Source organism: Drosophila mauritiana, chromosome 3R (assembly GCF_004382145.1).
Source record: "Drosophila mauritiana strain mau12 chromosome 3R, ASM438214v1, whole genome shotgun sequence".
NCBI lineage: Eukaryota > Metazoa > Arthropoda > Insecta > Diptera > Drosophilidae > Drosophila > Drosophila mauritiana.
This window is the reverse complement of record NC_046670.1, coordinates 3,503,340-3,523,317: the sequence shown is the minus strand read 5'-3', so window position 1 is coordinate 3,523,317 and position 19,978 is coordinate 3,503,340. Positions and strand designations below refer to the sequence as shown.

General features: G+C 42.4%; 1 protein-coding gene across 1 annotated transcript; it reads right to left on the bottom strand.

Moving 5' to 3' along the window:
* Positions 1-11,401: 11,401 nt before the first annotated feature.
* On the bottom strand, positions 11,402-13,568 carry LOC117145251 (keratin, type II cytoskeletal 5). The gene is made up of 2 exons (XM_033310832.1): positions 13,327-13,568; positions 11,402-12,707 (listed from the first exon to the last, which is right to left on the bottom strand). Exons 1-2 carry the CDS (start codon positions 13,543-13,545, stop codon positions 11,988-11,990), a joined length of 939 nt encoding a protein of 312 aa, XP_033166723.1. The 5' UTR covers positions 13,546-13,568; the 3' UTR covers positions 11,402-11,987.
* Positions 13,569-19,978: the final 6,410 nt, after the last annotated feature.

Genomic DNA, 19,978 nt, shown 5'->3' with positions numbered 1-19,978 from the left:
ATTTTCCACCGCACACGACAATTTATATACGGCGGCAGTGGCAGTGACTTCGGCATCGGCATGCTCATCTGCTGCGAAAGCATTTCTCCGACCCACCTGCCCCCTGGCCCCCAGAAGCGGTTCCCCTAAACTAGTCGTGCAAGTTTCTCGCTTAAGTCTTTCGTTTGGCCGGCCAACGGTAATGCGCAGTCGGCATCGACGTCGCCGTTAGCGTCGGCCGCGCTGCAGCGGTACACCAGCAGCTGGAAAAGCATTGTTACTGTAATTTGTAAGTTGTCGCTGCCGCTGCGCTGCTTTCGCCCGAAGTTCATGTAACATTGTCAACAGACGCAGCCTCCTGCCGGTGGGAAACCAGCGAACAAACAACCAGCTACTTTTACCCGGACGGCAGAGAGCGGACCAAAAGTGCCGAAAATCGTAGTCGTAATCTTAATTGTCTGGGCTTTAATTGAAAATGAGATTTTGTAAAAGTAAGTAAAAGCATTTCCCTTTCAAGCCCAGTAGAGCGCTTGAAGCGAGCGGCTGAGGTGAACAGAACGGCTAATTTGCATTTCCAATTTACTGCCGGTTAGAAATCAATATATTTCAATTTTAATCGGCTCTCATAATTTCATTTTATAATTTTGTCATAAAATTTAAATTTGAAAATAGATTATGAAATTAACATAAAATAGAAAAAAGTTGAATTTTAATAAAGCAATTTTATTAAAAATATATCACTTTATTTAATTAATGTTAATACGTAATATTTAAAATGCAGTTAGTGACGAAGTCACTTTATAATCTTCATTAATTCCAATAAAATCCATGATAATTTTATGATATTTATATCCAGCTATTTTGCATAATAATCAGCAATTTGTCTAATATAATAAAAAAAAAAATAAAATAAAGTAATATAATAAATAAATAAAAGCAAAAAAGGTATTTATACTTTGAAGTATTTTGAAACCTGCATCTGATATTTAATATCGCATACACCTTTGACTTAATCTTTTGGTATTGGATTCGGTATCTGAATTGTGGAATCATTTTCAAGTTCGCTGAAAAATGACTTGTTAAAATAAAAATGACAATGACAAATTGTATGGGTGATTTTTTCTCTATGTGTGCTCATAAGATATTCCAAATAGAAGCCGATCACGTTCTCAGGGCAGAGAATCTATGCCAACGCCAAGTCAGCGACCAGAAACTAATGGCAGTGACAGTGCCAATAATAATAATCATAACCCCATTCAGAAAAGGGAAAGTCGCGGATACATCTGCGAGAAATATGCGTGGTATGCGGCGTCTGCCCTTCTTGGCGATGGATGCGCAAATTATATGCGTTGTCAAATAGATGCGGCCCAAACAAACAGTTGTCATGGCCAACTGGAAAAGCACACCGATGGCGTCCAGCAGACTGAGATATCGACGGGCAAACACCAGTAGCTCGACCCACAGCTGTCTCAAACTAACCAAGTAACTGGCCAAAGTGACTAACTAACTGGCTGGGACAGGTAAAAGTACGCAAATAGACAGTGTCCAGGAGTCTGGCCAAATGAAAGTCATCTTCTCATCCCCGGGCGAGAGAGTTTGTGGTGTGCAAATGCGAAATGCTGAATGCGAAATGCAAGTGGACCTCTGGATCGCATCGGATCTCGGCAAATGACCGCGAGCAGGATGCGATTGCCACGGACCCCACGAAAGTGTTGAAAATAGTTAATTAAAGAGTTATGAATGTGCGAAAATGCAATGAAAATGCGCTTATGAATTGGGCCCCAGCAGCGGCGGGCGACCAGTGTGAAAACGCTTTTCCAGATCAGCCAAAGCTCAGCTCAGACCGACGTGTCCCAGTGAAAGCGAATCTCGTATGCATCTGATGCTGGGAGGGAATCGCCGCGCATTACGTGAGTCTCTGACTAAGTCACAGAAAGAAAAAAGTAAAAATTTATACCAAACTATAAAACATTTAAAGCGCCGCAATAAGTTATTCTCTTTTATTTATTATTATAAATTAGTTGTTAACATTGATACTCTTTCCATTTAATTGATCATTTGTAATTTTTTTTTACAGAGGAAATTTTTTAGAAAATCACAACACATTTTCAAACAATATTTTTTTTGTACCGTCAGAATGTATTTGTAAGAAAATCTTTTTTTTTGAACATGTGCTGTCACTTTGAAATCTTTAAAATTTACTGGTAAAAGAACATATTTCATTTCTAACTTAAAATTGTCTATAAAGTTGCATTCCTCGTTTCCAAGCCCACTTGGTCAAAAACAGCATAAAAAAAAGTTATACTTTGCAATTTATTTTTACATCGTCTTTACTCTTACTTTTTACCAGTGCATTTAGGGATGCAAATGTGTCTAGGCGCCAAATGTTGAATTATTTGACATTTAATTACATTTTTATATTCGCTGCTTTGGGAGTTGCTGCCTCGCTGAAAACATGAGAAACGACACTTTCACTGCATTGGCCCCGCAGACCTCGAGTCCACGTCCCGCCCACATGAATGGCACCCAGCCTCCCAGGCCAAAACCAAGTGTGCAGCGGACCGGGATTGAATAAGCTATGCGAACCACTTTTTGTTCTATTGTTGTGGCGGGCCATATCAACAGGTTGCCTATGGTTTGTAAAAATGGAGAGTAAGCTCCTAACAACGGGTTTCAGCACCAGACCTTAAACGCCGAAATCTGTGTTTGTGCAAAGAGCTGCAGAGCAGTTCAGAGCTTGAATATATAAATGTAGCTATATATATATATATTATTTATAATGCAGTTGCCATTGTGGCTGACATTGCAGCAGTAAACAAAAAAAAGAAAGTTCAGGTTAAATTTTCCTTTTCCATTATACACAACAACATTCACTGCCGCCGCGCGTGCAGCTCTGCATCTGGAAAATGCAAGCCAACAAACTCACAAAGTCACAAAATCAAAACTGCATGAATGAACGGATGACGAAGTGAGTGCCGGACCTAGCACTCCCAATTGCCATTACCATTGCCATGGCCATTACCATTACCATGGCCATTACCGTCGAGTGGGTGTTGACATACACCGAGACAAAAAAATAGCAGCCAACTCCCACAATGCCAATGATAATACTGATGGCACTGCAGTCAATCACGGAGTGAAACCGCAAAACAAACTGCAACTGCAACTTAATATCTTAATTTTTAACTTACAGAGCTGCAACAAAGAGTCAAGTGGGCGTCATTTCTTTGGCCCAGTTCAAATCAAAAAGGCTTGGGTAAAAAGTTGACAGCCGTCTTTCAAAACCCTATGTAGTTGCTCTTCATAAAAGATTAAGTCAAATGGAAATAAACGGGGTTTTTCTAACTGAAATAAGTAAATGATAAAAACATTTTGTATCCCAGCATGACATGTGTGCATTTATTCTTCTCAATCGATGTCGTCAAAATTATTATTATTAATATTTTGGCATACAAATTTATTCACCATATACATCTCTTCAGTTGAATGACTCACGAGGTTGATTTGCATATTTAACATTGTACTTAGCAAAGTAATTGACAGCTTTTAATTTTCACACAAACACACTTAACTAACTCCATAAACATGAGTTGGGAGTACAACTGCGGGTAGCATTCAAATACAGTGGTAATTGACTTTCTTTTAGCTGTTTAGGGCCGTGTAAATGTGAGAATTTTCATGGGCCATGTTTACGACATAGTCGCAATACCCAATCTTGCATCCAGAGATGCAAGCTAATGCTTCCTCGCTTATGACTGCTTTTATGGCCCACTGTCAGCTGGAACAATGGGGATTTGGCTCGGCTGGCCATGCGCATGTCATGGGAACAGCGGATTCGACCCCCACGGCGCGGGGAAAGGTCAGATCAAGCAGGCGGAGGCAAATTAGCGGTCTGTGCTGTAATCATTTAGCAGAAAAACCTGCCACGCCCATTAGCATAACCGCTGAGCCGGCCCACCTGGCAACCGCCGCTGGAGATACAAATTATAAATGCACGAATCGCTCTCGGAATCGGCCGCATCACTTTCACTTTCCGTGGAGCGCTAATATGCATCTAGCTAGCCGCCCGAAAATCGAAAAACACAAGCCAAAAATAAAACATTTATGGATATGGCCCACACTCGAAATTATCTAATTCAGCGGGCATAATCAAAACGGTAAGCCTAATTCCGAGGCGCGATGACGCTGTCGATGGCATCCATTGCGAAATCGGAGCACGGATGTCTCGGAGACAGTTACACACACACATTCTTCGGGCATATGGACTATATTGGAAGGCTTGGATTTTATATCTGCCTAAACTTAATTGACTTAATGTTATAAGATTATTGCCCCAAGAGCACGTAATAGTTTTTTATCTCACTCCACTTTGCCTAACTTCATAAATTTGTGTTAAAAGATCGTAGAGTAGAGTATCAGATACACGCAGAAAGATGTTCGTGGTGTATTAATATCTTGTTTATTGCAGCATTTAGTTAATCATTTATTAGCGTTTCTTTTCTTTTCGTTTTTATGTAATATCTTTACCGTTAAATGCCGCTTATATTGAATAATTGATGCCAAAGTGTAAGCAAATGGTGCCACAAAGTTGAAAATGCAAGGAAAGCAGGAGTCGCCGGCGGCGTTAAAAATTATATAACGTGTGAAAAACTTTTATGGCCCTCGAGTGCAGTTGTGCGCTAAAATTTGTTTGCGAACACACATGCAGCAAACGGGGCACCGCCGTCGCTTTCTTTCGAAAGAGAAAGGGTTTCTCCTCCTGGCCTGAGAAACTTGTCGAAATTGCAATTTTTATTGCCCGATCTGTGCGGCGCACGTGTGTCCGTCCCCAAGCCCTTTCGCTTTTTCTCGAGGATACATTATGTGTCTTAAACTTGCTTCTTTCGGTGCCCCAACTTCCAGCTTCCGCAACTTTCACGCAGTTGCCGCCGCAACAGGAAAGCAGTTACGCCCTTGTTGCTGGACGCAGATGCTGTGCCCCACTTTGCGGCATAAATAATGCAACGATTTCAGTTTCGTGGCCTTAGGGGCAACCTTTGCGATCGAGGTGACCGATCGAGTGATGCGATCGTTGCATTCTTTAAAGTGAAACTTCTGTGACCGGCGCGCGTATGATCATTGGTCCGGCGATGATGATCATTCTCGTACCGCTTTTGTTTCTTCCACTACTCTTTTTTATGGCTACTTAAAACGACGCTGTTAATTAAATTAAGGCAAATAAAAAGGCGCATAACCGACTGGTTCGCAATGAATGCGGAGGAAATGCTGGCAAGTGAATAAAGAAGACAATGTGTGTGCGCTGGCACTGAGAAACTTTCTTCTTTTGCTTTCAATGGTATTTCGGTCAAAAACTACCAAGAGGAATCATAATGACGGTAATGACACGCCGAGCCTGAAGATACCGCGAAATCAAAGACCCTTCGATTGATAAAACTGTATCTCCGGTTGACCTGCTATCGCAGTACCAGAAAAACGCAAAAAGTGGCGCCCAACGAAGGGAAGCGACCTGGCGTCCAGCGCAGTGAAGCAAACTGAAGCGCCATTGCTTGGTCAAGTGCGATATGGCCAATTAAATCGACAATTAAAGACTATTGCTCTTGAAAGCCTACACTAAAGAAAATATTATTAGCCACATTAATGTACTGGGTAACAGTTTCTGAGCTCTCGGATCTGAGTCAAGTGTCAATGTCCAGACCACTTGATGGCTTTTCGTCACGACTGCGGCACAGCTTTTGCAATGACGATATTAATAATGAAATGGGCATGCTTTTTGGCAGGAGCAACAATAACAATCCGAACCAGAGCCACTCGAAAACAACATGAGTGAAAGTTTTCTGCTACGGCCACAAAACTCAGTCTCTGTACGAACGCGAATATTTATGTCCATGGCCACAAGTGCGAATGCGAATTAAGCCTGCCCCATCCAAAATGCGAAATACTCCGAAAATCCCATTAGAGTTTGGCAGCTGCTGGTCCAACCTGCAAAATTACACTTTGTCCGAGTTTGTTTGTTATTGCTCATTGTTACGGCCATCGTCTCGTTGTCTCCGGTGTAATTAGTGAAATTCGCTCGCAAGATCCTCAGTTCCGAGGGGTTGACACGGGCCACTTAATGGATTATGATTCGAGCCCCCTACTGACACTGGAAAATTTCACACCTGACCTAAGCCAATACTTTCCGCCGGCCATTAATCATAATGTGTCCAGTGCGGCGGATGTGGTAAATGCTCATCCGCACTCTCTTCTGCACCTGCTGCATCCAATCGACGCTCTATCAATGTCAAACATTCGCTGTACTGCGGTCATTGTCCATTAAGAAGAGTGTGCCTGAAATTTAAATGACATCGGCTGACATTCACATAGGCGAACTGAATGAACGCGGGACTATGCGGCGTATGCGTAATGGAATTGCTTTGTATGGTGTTTGGCCGCCTAATGAAGTAGGTGTTGCATGCGATTGCCAAATATGCACTTAATAGGAGTAATTTCAAATTTAAAAGGGCTGTATCAAATTAATCAATAACACCCCTTTAGCTGCAATAAACTTAGAGGTAAATTTACTTAAATGCCAAAATATGAATTCTCAGTGCATAAAAACCTGTTAACACTACAATTTTTAATTTGATTATTTTTGTTTTAGCACAATAATTTAAATTTAAAGCATAGTATGCACTATGCTTAATTTTCGACAGCATAAACCTATTTGATTTGTTTTCAATTTGGCCTGCAGGCTTCTTCTTGAGCCTAGTACAGCCATTTCCTTTTGGCCACTTCGCCAGCCGGCTGCCAATCGTGGCCGGGCCAAAGAGCAATAACTCTGCTCACCAATAGCTTCCATATTTTTGTATGAGTAACTGTAAACTCTTGAGAAAGTGAAACTCTTTTCTTCTTACTTTTTTAATCTTTCCGATTTATAACGCACCTCACCCAAGGCGCTCGCAGCTGCCCCATCGAATTCGATGCTCGTCATCGATACGTCGATGTAACTGAGCAAGTCCCCGCTTTGTCTGCCCGGCGGTTTGACTTTATCGCAAGGCATAAATCGAGCCAAAAACGGATATGGCCAGCACTAAAAAATACCAGAAAGCGCAAAAAAACAACCAAAGTCGAGCAGAGCCAAACCCAAAGTTACCGGCACTTTCTTCGACTTGCTTAAATGCAGAGAAAGAAAAGAATACGTTTATGATCACTCAAAGAATGTTATATTATATTATATATAATTTTTTATACTAAAAATTTATGAAATTTATTTGGACTCCAATTATTTAACTAAACAAATATGCAATTTTAAAAATCTAGTAAAATAATAATAATAATACATATATGTGACATGTATCTTCTTCGTGTAAGAAAGCATAAATAATAATCACCATTTTGAAAAATTCTGATTATATGAACATAGCTATGTAACTATAGACAAATTTAATTTAAGTAGTTTATAAGGCTGAAGTCAATTGATGTTGAATTTTTCCACGTGTGACTGCAGCCCAAAAATGTTTGAAATTGAAAACCGAATGAGTCGACCGGAGAGCAACAACAGCAACTGACAACCGGTATCGAAATAAAAATAGTTCGGCCTGGACTTTGAGCGCGTGGCAGCCACAGGCAAGAGTCTGTCGAAGCGACAGAGTTGGCCAGAGCCCAAAAAACCAAAGCCACTTCGATTTTAATTAATTGTCAGAGGGTTGGGCTAGATGTTTTGCTGAATGAATGGCATGGGTCGGAATTGCTGCGTCGAATGGTCCCCACCTTCATATCAATGGCAGCGCATCTGTGCTGGCCGAGAAATGAATTTGGGTCTCGAGCCAAGTGGAGAAAGGTCTGACCCACATCAGGGCTTTTCCAACCCTACAATAACTTCTAATTGAGATATTTAGTGTTGCTCCAAATCACAGGCGCGCATATGATGCCGCGGCACGATCGCGTTGGCCAATCAGCATCAAAAAGTGAGCATAAAATTGACTTTTATGCCGCTTTTCTAGCCGCTGAAAGTCGAATCATCTTGGGACAGAAGACCGAGGAGACAATAACAATGGGCAAACAAACCGAAGAAAGATGATGGAGATCATGACAACCGAAAGCCATAAGAAAAATAATCGTAAAAGTGAGAGTTTCCACTTCATAATCAGTTTTGGCTGCGGCTTGCCATTTGGCTTTGGCTCAGGATTCGGCTTCGGCTTCAGCTTCTTTCCCGTCAACAAAATATATGTGGTGTAGGTATTGGTGGGCCAAAAATCGCCGAATCATGAAATGCAAATATCCCGCCACGCCTGCATTGTGTAATAGCCAAAAGATCGCGGAACGAAAACGAAAGCTCAGGGAAAAATTAAAAATGAAATGGGGGCGTGGCCGGGGCAGCATTAATTGCTCAGGTTTCACTTTCAAGGCACTTCAGTTTCGTTTCATTACGAAAATTTGTCATTATCGTAATTATGATCGAGCGGGGAAGCATTTCACTTTCGTTGTCAGCGTTTCGTTCTTTTGTTGGCCCAAACGAGCGGCTCTCCATTAAACGAGTTTTGTTCCCCCGTTCGCCGATATGTTGACAATAAAGCGGCAGGCCGACAACTTTCACACATCAGCCGCGGCATTGTGCGAAAAGTTGTAAATGCCACTTGGGAACAACACTTTTACTGCCTTTTGGCCCAGGCCCAGATCCGGAGTCCAATCTTCGGCGATTGTATTATTCAATGTCAGCCGGCTTGAATCAGCCGCTCTAAATTATGAACATAACCAGCCCACTGCAAGTGCAACTGGCCAGTTGCAACACTTTCACACACAGCACCTGGCCCACCTTTCCTCCTGCCCGCCGATTCCCATCCCCGAATCTCAGTGGTTTGGTGAAATGGGAACCAAATCCGTAAAGTGTACATTGACCCACACCGATGGACCACGGACCACCAACCACCGAACCCCAATCCAAACTGCCAACCACAAAACCGGAAAAGCTCTCGGTACCTGGGCAGTTGGATTAGACCACATGGACCACCAACCGACGAGTGCCTACCTGGTTTTCAGACCGTAAAAGGCTCTGTCAAAGGCACCTGTTAGTGGATTATAGAAAAATAAGCAAAACACGCCCAGCATGCCTGCTGCTTTTCTGAGCTCGCACTGAATTTTGGCTCTGAATTAATGTGTTTCTCGATATATTCCCCCTTCTCAAAAAGAGCAACCACAACTTTTTTAATTATGAAAAACATACATTTGAGGCGGACAAAATAACTAAAAAATGTAAATGGACTTTCTTTATTCACAGATTTTAATTTATTAAATGTTGGAATGTTGGCCGTTTCTATGTTTCCCTTCGCAGAGTTCGAGCATTTGAAATTTACTATGAAGTAAAAATGTATCGATAATATCGATCTAAATGTGCTGAGCGGTTGGTTTAAAACTCCGAAAGAAAGTCTTTCTTAAAAACTTTCTTCACCAAGCTTTTAGTACAAATAAGAAAGGCTTTCGATCGCAGCTTTGGAGTCAAATCTCTGAAGAAAGTCTCGAAAAGTACGCATTGAAAGCCCTGCTCTCTCATCGGAATACGTTAAAGTTGTAATCTTTTACACACGTTTCTTCTGCGCTGAAAAATAGGCTAGTAAAATTAAAGAGACTTTAAGCGAAAATTTGCGTTTAAGATTGTAGGTGTTGCTGTAAAGTAGACTTGAAAAATCTTTCACTTGAACTTGAACTTATAATTTTTATATAATATAATAAAGATGGAAGGAATATAATATTCGTACATGGCTTGTCAACTTGTGGAGTCACTCGTGACTAGATTTCCCCGCACGGCTTTTGCCAATTTTACACAGCTTAAAATTTCACATAAAACGAAGGACACATTTTATTTTTTGGTCGAAATGTGAGAGTAGTCTTGGTTTCTAATTTACATAAAAGGCACATTGTAATCCGTGAATATTTAAAACATGATATGACACTACAGAATCTCTTAGGAGAATTCGTCTTTTTTTTTAAATTCGGTTTTATTTGCAAACGTGCCCAATAAAATCCTATCTTCTTTTAATGAATTTGGTGAATAATTAAAAAAAGTTGATCCCAGGTTCAGTTTTTGTTCGTTGCCTAAGAAAATTTTTGCAAATGGAATCTGTCGAACCACCTCATTAAAGATAGATTTTAGAAAAGATATAAATTTAAAATACATAATTAGGTATGGACATATTTCCAATTGTATGCTCCAAGGATTCTATTATCCTTAATTAAAAAAAAACTTAAAGAGACAATTAAGAGAGATTCATTATAATAGATAATGGATATTTGAATAAATATGCATTTCTTAGAACTCGGTTCATTGGAATGGTTTCATTTTCCAAATGGTTTCTCACAAGACGCCATGCACTTTCCCTTTTTCTGAGCAACAGCCCATTTGTGACACGATTGTGTTCGGGAATGACCGTGTTTTCAATGACTTGGGAATGTCTGTTTTCACTGCCTCCACAAGCACCGGGAATGACTTTGCGTGTTCCTACGAGTGCGTCTGGACAATAGCTATTGATTTAAAGCGTGACACCTTCAATGGAGAACTACTTAGGAATTTCACTTAGCAAAACAATTCAAAAAGAAGAGTGAGCAGACTCCACGATTGGGCCCGAAATGAAGTTGTAAACTGCGGCAGAAGCAGAACCGAGCAGCTGAATGCTAAGCAAGCAAATCAAACAACAAAACACCAACCAACCGGCCCCAATGATCATAGAAAAGTGCTTTAAAGCCATTCGGCGACACATTAATTGCTGACGTATTTGTGCTCGAAGAAAGCCAAGAGGCAGTCAATGGGCACAGCATCCATGAGCCAGCCCCCAAAGTGGGTCATATTCATAAGTGAAGCAGCCATCGGCCCATCAGCCATCAGCGGCTGTAAAGTGCCGTTCTGCCAACCGGCAACTGCAGTTCAGTTCAGTTCATTTTAGTTCAGTTACTTAGGCTCAATTGAGCCGGGCCCACTTTGATGGCGTTTACAACTTTCTTTGGGCCAAAAGGTGCTAAGCGTCGCCTAACAATGGGGCTCCGGCAGGTGGAGAAATATTAAAATACAATACGTTGGGGCCCCGCCTTGAATGAGCCGAAATGCGCGTAGCTAAATGTTTGTTTTATTTTTCAGCAAATTGCCTTTGTTCATATTCTGTCAGACGGAAGAAAGTGCAGTGAAAATGGAGTTTACCAGAAGCAGAAGAGTGGAAGTGAAATAAGTGGGTGAAATTTAGAAAACCCATGAAGAGTTCGATTTTTGGAGGCTGATAGCAGGAAGAATGAGGTGGGCAGAAGTGAAATGAAAGTTGCGCCATCCACATGCAAATTGCTTTGCCAGACAACGCGGCGTATGAGTGATGCTGTCGAGGGCTGTGAAGGCGAGTTGCGTATGAAAACCGAAATGAAAATTGTGTGATTTGTGTGGTGATGAGAAAAGAGAGTCTTGTTTGTAAAGTATTTTTCATGTTTGAATTATTATTTGATTCTTTGATTTAGCAGCATTTGGTTGGTCTTTCCCGGGCGGTAAAGTGGGAAAGACCAGATAGTTAGACAGATGTAGATAGACAGATATGTAGATAGATAGAGGTACAGGTACAGATAGAGATAGTCGTAGCACAGAGATAGATGGAAATAGATGAGAGATAGATACAGATACAGATGGGCGAGGCGGCTGGCTTTGACTGATGGATCGACTAGTCGCAAAGATTTGCAGTCCATTTATCAAAGGTGCAGCCATGAAATTGAGATACAGCGTGAAGAGTAAGGAGTGCGGAAAGTAGTGAAGATTCCTTTGTGGAGGTTATTGGCGGTTCTGGATGAAAGGTGGTGTTTGGGTGTGTTGTTATTAAGTGATTGTCTTTTTTTTTTGTCTAATGGAAGGCACTTTGTTCGTCTCGTACTTCTCGTTCAAGTAATAAATTAAAATAAATAATTTATAAATAAATATAAATATAGGTCATCATTTTTAGCGATTGTTTCTCTCTCTCTCCTTGGCCTTCGTCCTTCGGTTAACTTAGCTCTGGGCCAACTGTTTACCGGCGGGCCTGCTTGTATCCCTGGTAGGCGATGGTCTGGGCCACAGGCGAGCTGTAGGCACCATGGGTGTCCCAGCCCGAGCTGCCGCCAGAGGACCATCCGGCGCTGGAGGCACCACCGCCCGAGGACCATCCACCGGTGCTGGCAGCCGACGATCCACCGGCGTTCTTGCCGCCGAAGAGACCTCCCAGACCGCCGAGCAGACCGCCGCCGCCTCCGGATCCACCGATGCGTCCCAGTCCGCTGGAAGCACCAGCAGCCAGAGCCAGGAAGAAAGCGATCACAGACACAACCAGGGCCTTCTTGGCCAGGAACAGCAGTCCGAAGATGGAACCGACTCCAAGGACGGCAATCTTAGCACCAACTCCCAGCAGGATGGGCAGGAACTTCTTCAGCAGCTTCTTCTTGCGGGTACGGGACTCAACGACCAGCTCGCGGAGATCAGCCTTGATGTCATCGGGGATGGCGCGGGCCACGCTGCGAGCGGCGTTGGCGAAGTTGAAGTTCAGGGAGCGTTCGGCAAAGAAGCTCTTGGCGTTGTCCATGAAGTAGTTGCCCATCTCGGCGGTGCGGGCCTCCACGGTGGGAGCGGCCTCAACAGCCAGAGAGTTGTCCAGGGACTTGCCCTGACGACCTTCGTTGGACTTCACCAGAGAAACACCACCGAAAAGCTCGATCTGAGGGTTATCGAACACGGACTTGGCCTTGCGGAAGAGCTGTGGAGGAGGAAGTGGGGTTTCGAATTAGAGCGAACTGTGATCTAAAGTCAAAGCTATTGGTCATTGAGGATATGTTTGATTGATTTTTATGATAATATGGCATCCTTTGTATGTAAATAAGTGGCTAAGTAAGAATTAAGTTATCAGTGAAATTTGAAAGAATTTCTTAGTTTGCAAGTAATAGAATAATTGTTGTTTATATAATCACTTCTTTTCAAGATTTTAGGATAGGAATTTGATGATATATTATTAGCTCGGAAATATAAATTAAATGTGCTTAGAGCAACTTGCAAGTCTAAAAGACACGTTTAAGTGCTATTGTTGTTTTTCACATCTTCCTGTCAGGTGTCAATTGTATCTGGCAAACTACACACTCTTTTAAATATTGATTATTACGAAATAATTGCAGCTCGACAGGAAGCTGTAAAGAAACTGTTTTTCACTTTCACTTCAGTAGTATCCTTTAGATCACATGGGATTGTCACTTAATCGGAGATCAATGGATTTTTTGGTTTCACTTTCACTGATAAGCATCTTTGCAATTGTTCTTGATTGTGCTTTGATCTTTCGTTTTGTAATAGGGGTATGTAATCCTTAGGGCCTAGATAATCCGTACCGTGAGCTGCAGGCACGAGATAGAGTCGGACTCGAGGCACTGGGCAAATGCGCCGGGCTGCTCCTCGGCGGCCTTGACGGGATCGGCGGAGATGCCTGCTGCCAGGAGCAGGATGCAGGCGGTGGCAACGAAGAACTTCATGCTGGCGGTTGGGTTGGTGGATTGGTGATTTCTGCGACTGAATTCCTTGGGCACCACCGAAATCACTGGTGTGTTCATTCGAATGGAACAAGCTGCGGTTTGATAACTTTTCGCTGCTGTCAGGCTGTTTTTAAAGAGTTTCCAACGTAGCGGTCGCCTCGGCAGCGGCATAACGTAAAATTATGTAAAAAGCGCCGGGGCCCACACATACAGCTAGGGTCTCCGTCGCCGAAGAGCCCGAGCCCTCTTCCACACGTGTCTGCGTGCTCTTTCTGGCACTGTGACTCTGCGAAGACGGCAGCTGCCCTCTCTTTCTGACCGCAGCGCTGCCTCTCTTTCTCAGCAGCCTCCGAGCTTAGAAGCCGCATTAGGCAAGCGCAGGCAGAGCTTTGTCTGCTTCCGCATTAAAGAAAGTCGCTGCGCATGCGAAGACGAGTCTTCTGTCTTCGGTCGACGTCAGCGCAGGCAGCAGGCAGCAGGGCTGTTGAATGTGAGAGCACGAGAAAGTTTTCATGGGAGAGCCAAAGCCAAGGTTGTCCGTCTTCTCTCCCCCACACACTCACACTCATGCACGCACATACATACAATCGAGCGGAGATACCCCTGAAGACGCATCTTCCCGCAGAGTCTTCTGCCCATCTCCTCGAACAAACGCACGCAGACAAAGAGATGTAGTTTCTTCTGGAGCCTCACAGATTACAACACATGAGGTGATAAACAGGTGCTGCGCAGCTTAACCCTCCACACACCCCGACTCTTAACCCGTGGATGCCCCCCTCGCGGCACAGACCCCCATATGTGTGTCATATATTCTTCTGGATTTTGTTAATTTTTTGAACGCTTTTGTTTTTCGGGCACTTTGCCGCAAGAAATGAAAGTTGTGTGTATGATATTTTCATACTACTGTTATTTCTGGCCCCTGGTCTGTATGTCATCTCCGTTTAAGACCCCCGTCCACCCGGAATCACCGAAAATAGTTATGTTTACCGCATGTGCGCGCCTTGAAATTACTTTTAATTTTCGTGACTTTATTGTGGCTCTGTTTTTATTGCGCAACATAAAGTGTGATATATAATGACAGTTATGTAACTAGGACAGCGACTGAAAACAGGATAGCTGGGAGGCGGAATCTACGGCCAGATAGGCACGTCCTACTCGGGACTTTTCCTTCGGGCAGTTCGAGTGCACAGGTGAAAACACCTCTGCGGGCATAATCATAAGAAACGGCCTGACTCGGCAATTGTGACACATTAGTCAACAATTTGAGCTTAGCAAAAGTGCAAATAACAGCGCGCTTCAATTGCTCAAGTGAAATGAAAGAGAAATTACACGAAAAGCAAACAAAAACGGATGCGCACAAGACGCCAGATACCCACAGATGATGGACTGCTACACTGGGCGAAATCATCACTAAGTTACGGTAATTAAGTGAAATTTACTTGATTTGTGATTATCTAGTTGTGAAAAGTATGTTGATTGAATTGCAGTAAGTTCTTATAAGATTTTAATATCAAATTAAATTGACATCATACAGTAAAAATTTCCAACCCTTTAAAGTAAAATATTTTGGATCAGGATCATTAGCCGAGTTATCTATAGCAATTGGCAAAACAAATAATACAATTTAATCAAAAAACATTTTTCAAAACTGCAGGGGTGACGCGTGTGGCCAGTTTGCGGTTGTTAGAACGGGTGTAGGAATCCGACACAAACTTGTTCTGCATCTGCGTCGCTAGAATTTGCAATCAAAGACCCTGGTCAGGATTGTATACACTTTATAGGGTCGGAAATTATCTCTTCAACCATTACATACTTTATTTTACATAATAATTAAATAAAACAAAAATTCCATATAGTAATAGATTGAATTCGGCGAAATACAATCATGACGTTTTTCCTCAGTGTGCTTGGATGGATGGTAGCTTTCTTGGAAAGATCCGAGCTCCCGTTTCAAGGTGAATGTCTGTGACTGACGACATCCGACACTATCATGCGGATCTGGTGCGGTGCACCTTACGAAACCCCTGAATCATCCGCATAATGGGCGCCAAATTGTCGATGGGCGATGGGGCGTATGTGTAATTTGCTACCACAATTAAATCGGCTTTCAGTTGGCCGTGTGACGTCAATCGAAATAGGCGTGCAGTGGTAAAAGTGCGAGGCATTTCGTAACGCAACATCAACGTCGAAATGGGTGCAGCCTCCCCAGAGGAGAAAATCAAAACAAGTGATGCGATCTTTAAGCTGGAATTCCGCTTTGCGTTTTCTTCGACCGCCATAAATCGGCACACATTCGGATGCAAATGGGTTCGGAGCTGCAAAGCCATGCAAATTTGAATGCCGCTGCACATCCGTCTTAACGGTCGAACTTATGTCGGTTCACGCGCCGAGCGTGAACGCCTCCATTTCTCTGGCGACTGGCATGTGCCAACTTCCAACTCCCAAACTACCATATACCAACTACCAAATGACCAACAGCCAATGGCCAAGAGCATGGCCAACAGGCTTGGCCATTCATGCGAAAAGCAGCCGTCCAAGTGTCCAGTGTGTGTGCTTTTATGAATGAATTTCGCTCGTAGTTGGAACTGGCAAGTAGTTGTTCATGTGGCTGCTGCTGCTCGATGTTGCTGTTGTGTTTAAGGTGTTGCTGTTATTGTTTATGGCTGTCCCCGAGCTGGGTAAACAAATCGCAAGTGTCTTGAGTCGCTCTGAAAAGAAAAACAACGCACAACTTGTGCATTATGTTACATCAGAAACTGACCCAATGGAGGTCCACAATTTGTGCCATAAAAGTACAAAGTTTTCGATTTTCCGCCACTTTGTTTTTAACTTTCGGCTATCCCTTTGTCCCGCATAGCAGGCAATTTATAAATCCTTCGTCCCCTAAGTCGTCAGGGTATTTATCTTCTTAAAGAGCACAAAGGGGTGCTTTCTGTAAGTTATCTTCCGGTTGCCTTTGACAAATATTTACGTTTATCTATGTAGTTGTCCAGGACACAAAGCAAAGCCTAACGAGCTTACGTAACTAGGATGTGAGGTCAAGTGCTTTTTGTTTGATTAAAACAACTTCAGCAACTATTTAGGGAATTTCTTAAAAATCGAAAGTAACAAATTCATAGCTTATTTATTAAATTAATTTCTTTTGCTTAAAGTAAAATATAAAAAGTGTCCTTACTTAAAGTCCTAGTTGTTGTAGATGAAAAGGTATCAATTAATTTTTGTCTTAAATTAAATTAATAACTTTCAAAACATTGACAAGATTAGATTACTAATTAAATTAAAATAAAAAGACTTAGATTAAAGTTATTAAAGTTTCCCTATAATAATGTCCTTATAACTTAGACCATCCATCTTTGATGCCAAATCTGTTTCCGGCGCAACTTGCGTTTTCACTCGTTTAAATTATGCACTTGCCTACAAAAAGTTAATGTCTTAAGAAAGTTGGTCACAAGCCTCCGAAAAGATGGTCAAGTCAAACACCACCGCGAAGAAAATCTCAATAATTACACTACTTATTAGGCCAATGGCTGAGTGGGCTTCAATCAGCAGATCGAAGACGCGAGCGTTCGTCTGAATCGGTGATTATTTTGGGCCCGCGGAGATATCATCGTATTCTCACTTTCATTTTGCTTGACATCAATTTGGGCCCAAGACTCATTAGTGGATCGGGCCAAGACGACGATGATGACCGTTGTGTCCCACACAGAGGCCATTTTACTGTATTATTTATCAGCGAAGGCCCTTTTTCTAGCCGTTTGAATTAAATTAAAGCCAAATGGCTTAGCCGTGAAAGTTTTTTTCTTTTATTTCTGGCCAATTAGCATAAGCGACGAAAGCGTCGAGGGCGTGCATTTCGGAATTCTGTCGGTTCTATATATCTTAACGATATCTTAACGGATCAGCTAATGGACCGTTCCGAATCGGTAGAAAACAGAAAAGTTTCGACCAATTGGTAGCACAATTTCATATTGTGTGCTGACATTTTTTTTTCGCCCGAATCGTATTTTGCCAATCAATTGCCACTTTGTGGGTGTGTTTGCTCTGGCGAGCTAAAAACTCTTGTTGACTTTACATTTAATTTTGACTTTTTTTCGTCTTTCAGCCGTGGTCATGCAAAAAGAATTTCGTGTGCGCCATGTAGGTATGTGAGGTACAGGTTTTATTGAACGGCTACAAAAACCAGAATGGACAACAACAGAAGCATCGCAGGGCAACATCAGGGGCAAAAATTTAATGAATAAATAACAAAAATGTTTCGGTGAAAGTCGTGGTCAGAAGTGAGCCATTTGCACACAGCACAGCAGCCATGGCAACAGATAAATATATATATATAAAGATATATATATGTGTGGAGCTACGGCAAATATTTGCATTCAAATGGCGAAATGATGCCAAGGAATCAAGGAAAGTGAAAATCGATGATGTAATTTATGTTTCACTGGCCGGAACGCTTTGAGGGAACCTTCTCTTAACTAAATCCCAGATAGTGAACATTAATTGCATGCATATTTTAATAAGTAAAAGTAAAGTTGGCCACAAAATCCAAGAAGCACACACCCTGAAATGAAGCAGCGCCCAGAAGACGGGAGATTTCACAAAGCCATAAAAATGTCAAGTTAATAGAACACATTTTCCCTTTTACGGCCATTTGAATTAATGCGAAATTTGCATAATAATGCCGGAAAGGGGATTATGTATACAGCAGACTCCGCTGAGCGGCAGCAGTAACCGATACGGCCAGCATTTCAAATAAAGAATTCGCGGTATTTGGGTTAAATATTAATTTACATCTGAACGGACAACGGCAACGGGCGAAGCAGCATCATTGAAAAGTGAAATTTTTGAGGCAGCCACTGAAATGTGGGCTGCGTGACACTTTCAGTCAGTCATCTCATCTCATCCCATCCCATCCCATCCAGCGTCGTTGGGCTCGGCCTGGTCATTTTCCAAGCTCCGAGTTCCAAGCTCATCGAACGACGATTAATCAGCTAATTTCTTTATGAACTTTCATTTATGCACTGGAGCTCCAGCATTCACACACGTCTTGGCAGCCATCTCATCTGATCACAATCGTCATCATCATCATCGTCGTGCTCATAAACCCATAAAGCCCGCTGCCTTTATTGTCAACCGGTGGTAAACGGGTAAAAATCAAAGCGCGCCGTTTAGAAAATCAATTCCGGAGCAACTGAGCTCTTATATAAAGCAGTAGATCATATATATGTATGGATTGTAAAACAACAAATTTGGCTTTATGAACTTATTTTATAATTTAATTACGCCGGCAGACGCGCTCGTAAAATGCCGTTGAAAAGGGAAAGTTAGCAGAAGCGCGATCCAACAAAGAAGTAGCACCAGTAGACGGAGCAATTAGGCGGCGGTACAAGGTTCGGACACGAAAGACCGTGGAAAGGGGGTAAAGGTAGAGCAAGTTGCTCTCGGCCAGCCGCCAATGGTAGTGGTGGCCGTATCCCCCGTATCCCTGCCGGCCGGTTAACGGGTTTTGGTCGTTCAAGTGCTGCGGCTTTAATGGTATTGTGTAACAGAACGCACATCTTGTTTTTCCCCCTATTTCGGGGTCTGCTATGGGTCTGTCATACTGTAATTTGTTGCTACTCTGGCCAACGGCTCTTTTGGTGGTCGGAAAGAACCGTTGGCGCTGCCAAAATCCAGTGAAAGTTGGCCACGCATTATGCAAATTCAATCTCTGCGCGGGCCGACTCCAGTGAGCCAGTGGTCGTCGTGTACCAGATTCCATGGAAACCAAGAGTTCGGCGGCTATCTGAAGCGCAGATCAGCAGAGAACCGATGAAGAGTATCCGAACTCCGATATCCGGTATCTGGCAGCTTCATCGATAACACTGCACGAAAGCGGGCTGACAAATGACGACACCGTAAACAAGAAAGAGGAAATCCGATATTTAGCTTAGAGGAATTCGAACTAGGGATACTCTCTTAATTTGATGAAATATAAAATATAAATTTTACATATTAATATAAGTAACGGATACGGATGAATTAATTCAATCGTAGTCCAGTTAATATATGTATACATGGTTATTAGAGCTTTTTTTAAGAAATTGTTTGCAAATGTTTAAATAAATAAGCCGCAAACTGCCGTAAATGATGCCTAACATAATTTTTTTTTAATTTCTCTATCATTTTGATACCAATTTCGGAATACTAACATGATCCAAGCGACGCCCTAAAATTTTTAGCATCATCGTATTTCGTATACCTCAATGTCAGGGTATAGCCACAAATACAATCGTTATGGCCATGTGTAGGTTGCCTTCTGCCGCTGCGGATGCTGATGGCTACACAATGCGAGCGCGTCTCAAATAAACTTTCACCGATTTCATAAACCAAAGAGCAGCATTGAAGGCAGCAGCAGCAGCAACTCGACTGTCCGATGCGGCAGCAACGTCTCGAGTGGCGCTGCACTCGATTCGATTGCAGTGGGTATAAAAACAACTTGGATCTGTTGCATGATGGATAAATTATTAAATTA

Coding starts and splice junctions, on each gene's coding strand:
- LOC117145251 (XM_033310832.1), bottom strand. CDS start 13,545: ATGAACACACCAGTGATTTCGGTGGTGCCCAAGGAATTCAGTCGCAGA. Junction 12,708..13,326: donor TCTCGTGCCTGCAGCTCACG/GTACGGATTATC, acceptor CCTCCTCCACAG/CTCTTCCGCAAGGCCAAGTC.